At 39.5% G+C, this 2,843-nt stretch overlaps 1 protein-coding gene across 1 annotated transcript; it reads right to left on the bottom strand.

Annotated features, from left to right (window-relative positions):
• Positions 1-1,032: 1,032 nt before the first annotated feature.
• LOC103513375 (putative uncharacterized protein DDB_G0277057) lies at positions 1,033-1,511 on the bottom strand. The gene has a single exon (XM_008478201.2). It carries the CDS (start codon positions 1,345-1,347, stop codon positions 1,033-1,035), a length of 315 nt encoding a protein of 104 aa, XP_008476423.1. The 5' UTR covers positions 1,348-1,511.
• Between the last annotated feature and the right edge of the window lie 1,332 nt (positions 1,512-2,843).

Here is a 2,843-nt window from a genome sequence, read left to right as displayed (position 1 = left end):
CATTTTATTAAAGTTTCCCTTGCTAAAGAAATAGTAAAGGTTGAGTGCGAAGGGCATCCACTCGTAAAATCTGTAGCCAAAATCAAATGTCAGTCCAAAGCAATCACCCTAGTTAGGGCTGATTGAGAGGCTGATGAAAAACGCCGACCCCATCTGTACACGGGAAAAGGCGAAGAAAAGGAAGACTCATTTTTATTAGAGGAAGCAATGGGATACACCAAGGCTCAGATTGGTTAGATCAGGGGGGAGGTGAATCAGAAGTTTGTCTAACCTCATAGCTCTCCTAATAAAAGTACTTTCACCTATTGACAGTTGCCATTCTTTCCCAAACGTACCAAATCAGAACCTCAACAACAACATGTAGATACAAAAACATCGTGTAAAACAACATTTTGATTTTGGCCAAGATAAAACCTGTAAGGTTGTTGTTACAGACAGTCGTTCCGTGAACGCCAAAAATTTCATCGGTGGTGCGTCGGTCGGTAGTATGGGAAGAGTGGTGGCTTTTCTACTCCTAACAATCCTAGCAATCCAGTTCCAAGACTCACACGGCTACGCCGAAACCAACTATCCTGACAACGAATTCAACCAGAAGCCATGCGCTCAGAAATCGTACACGGTACGGTTCGAGGGCCCCATTTGCGTCCCGGAAGGCAAAGACGGGTTCACGCCAGACTCGAATACCAATTGTGTGGAGAAGTTGAAGAACGAGTGTCCCGAATTTAACCAAGCCACGTGTATGTGGTATGTGTTATTTTTCCCATCTTTCTTAAAATAATAATAATAAGAATAATAATAATAGGTAATAGTGCTTATTTATTATTTATACTGCTCGCATAGGACTGCAAAGTCCCTTTACTCCAACAGTAGGCTATTATTGGTACAATTATTGTGGTACTTACTTACTTCCGTGTCCGTGATATAGGAAAGGCACCTACCTATCTCACGGTGTTGCAAAGATTGTGTAGATACAAAAACATCGTGTAAAACAACATTTTGATTTTGGCCAAGATAAAACCTGTAAGGTCGTTGTTACAGACAGTCGTTCCTGAACGCCAAAAATTTGTGAACGTTTTGACCTTCATTATTAACGTTGTGACCTTCATTATCTTGATTATTGTTTTGAGCTTGGTTGTGAGCTTCATTCTGATGATCTTGACCGTGAACGTCATTGTTGTTGTTGGCGTGAAGGTCATTGTGAAGGTCGGAGGACTCGGAGGTGAACTGGGTGTGAAGGATGGAGAGGAAAGATTTGCGTTGTGCATTGAGAGAGTCGTAATGGGCCCCATGGTCGAGAAGAAGTTGGAGGAGACTTAGATGCCTGCAATGCAAAAACATTATTGACATATTAATTATTGAACAGATTCAAAACACGGCTCACTTTACCCACGAGACAGGAGAGGTGACTCTCTTAGTATGGGGAAGTTTGCATCCATTATTTTCTGTGCCCCAAGGAAAATTCAAAATACCTAATACCGACCGACCGACCAACTAAAAATTAAAAACATAAATGGGCTCAGAAATGGCCAAATTTTCCATTATATCTATTCTTTCATGTATTTACTCTTGCAACGTTTTAATGTATACTTGATGTAAGTAAATAAATTACAATTACAATTAATTTCGTTATTTTATAATTTATTTGTGGTAAAACAGAGCCTTGTCACAACATTTGTGGATATCACAGCATTACTGAGTGCCTCCTTGGCAATCAATTTCCATTGGGGGCACGGTTGGTCCAGTGGTAACGCTCTTGATTGCCATACAGAAGGTCCCGAGTTCGAATCCCACAATCCACCAAAAATTTGTACTCGTTTGTAAAATTTCAACGGGTTACTTTCTGGTGTTGTGTTGATCCAGCACCTAAATGGGAAGTGTTGTGTCCTATCTGATGAGAGGCATACTACGGGATGGGCATGCTACGACACAGACCACACGAGTCTAATGTAGCAGTTGTTTTGTTGCTACAGATTCAAAACACGGCTCACTTTACCCACGAGACAGGAGAGGTGACTCTCTTAGTATGGGGAAGTTTGCATCCATTATTTTCTGTGCACCAAGGAAAATTCAAAATACCTAATACCGACCGACCGACCGACCTACTAAAAATTAAAAACATAAATGGGCTCAGAAATGGCCAAATTTTCCATTATATCTATTCTTTCATGTATTTACCCTTGCAACATTATATTGTATACTTGATGCAAGTAAATAAATTACAATTAATTTCGTGAATTTATATTTTATTTGTGGTAAAACAGAGCCTTGTCACAACATTTGTGGATATCACAGCATTACTGAGTGCCTCCTTGGCAATCATTTTCCATTGGGGGCACGGTTGGCCCAGTGGTAACGCGCTTGATTGCCATACAGAAGGTCCCGAGTTCGAATCCCACAATCCACCAAAAATTTGTACTCGTTTTTCGATTGCAAAAATTTCAACGGGTTACTTTCTGGTGTTGTGTTGATCGAGCACCTAAATGGGAAGTGTTGTGTCCTATCTGATGAGAGGCATACTACGGGATGGGCATGCTACGACACAGACCATACGAGTCTAATGTAGCAGTTGTTTCGTTGCTACGAAATAAAAACGGCAGTGAAACACTCTTTTTTTACTTTCCTTATCCTATATCCTTATCCTATTTTTTTTTTCTTTTTTTTTTTTTTGAAGTTGAGCAAGGTTTATATACTTTTCTGTAAACTTTACCTATGAAATATATAAGACCTTGTTTAGACTGCGGGAGTAAAAGGACTTTTCAGTCTCATTCTGACAGGATAAACAAGGTATATTCTATTCTATTCTATTCTATAGGAAGGAAAGTAATGTAATTAAAAAAAAAAAA

Source organism: Diaphorina citri, unplaced genomic scaffold (genome assembly GCF_000475195.1).
Source record: "Diaphorina citri unplaced genomic scaffold, Diaci psyllid genome assembly version 1.1 scaffold40, whole genome shotgun sequence".
Taxonomy (NCBI): domain Eukaryota; kingdom Metazoa; phylum Arthropoda; class Insecta; order Hemiptera; family Psyllidae; genus Diaphorina; species Diaphorina citri.
Note: the sequence above shows the minus strand (reverse complement) of the source record. Positions and strands in the feature narration are given on the sequence as shown.

Bases quoted from the DNA above. Each gene is read 5' to 3' on its own strand.
- LOC103513375 (XM_008478201.2), bottom strand. From the start codon at position 1,347: ATGTCAATAATGTTTTTGCATTGCAGGCATCTAAGTCTCCTCCAACTT.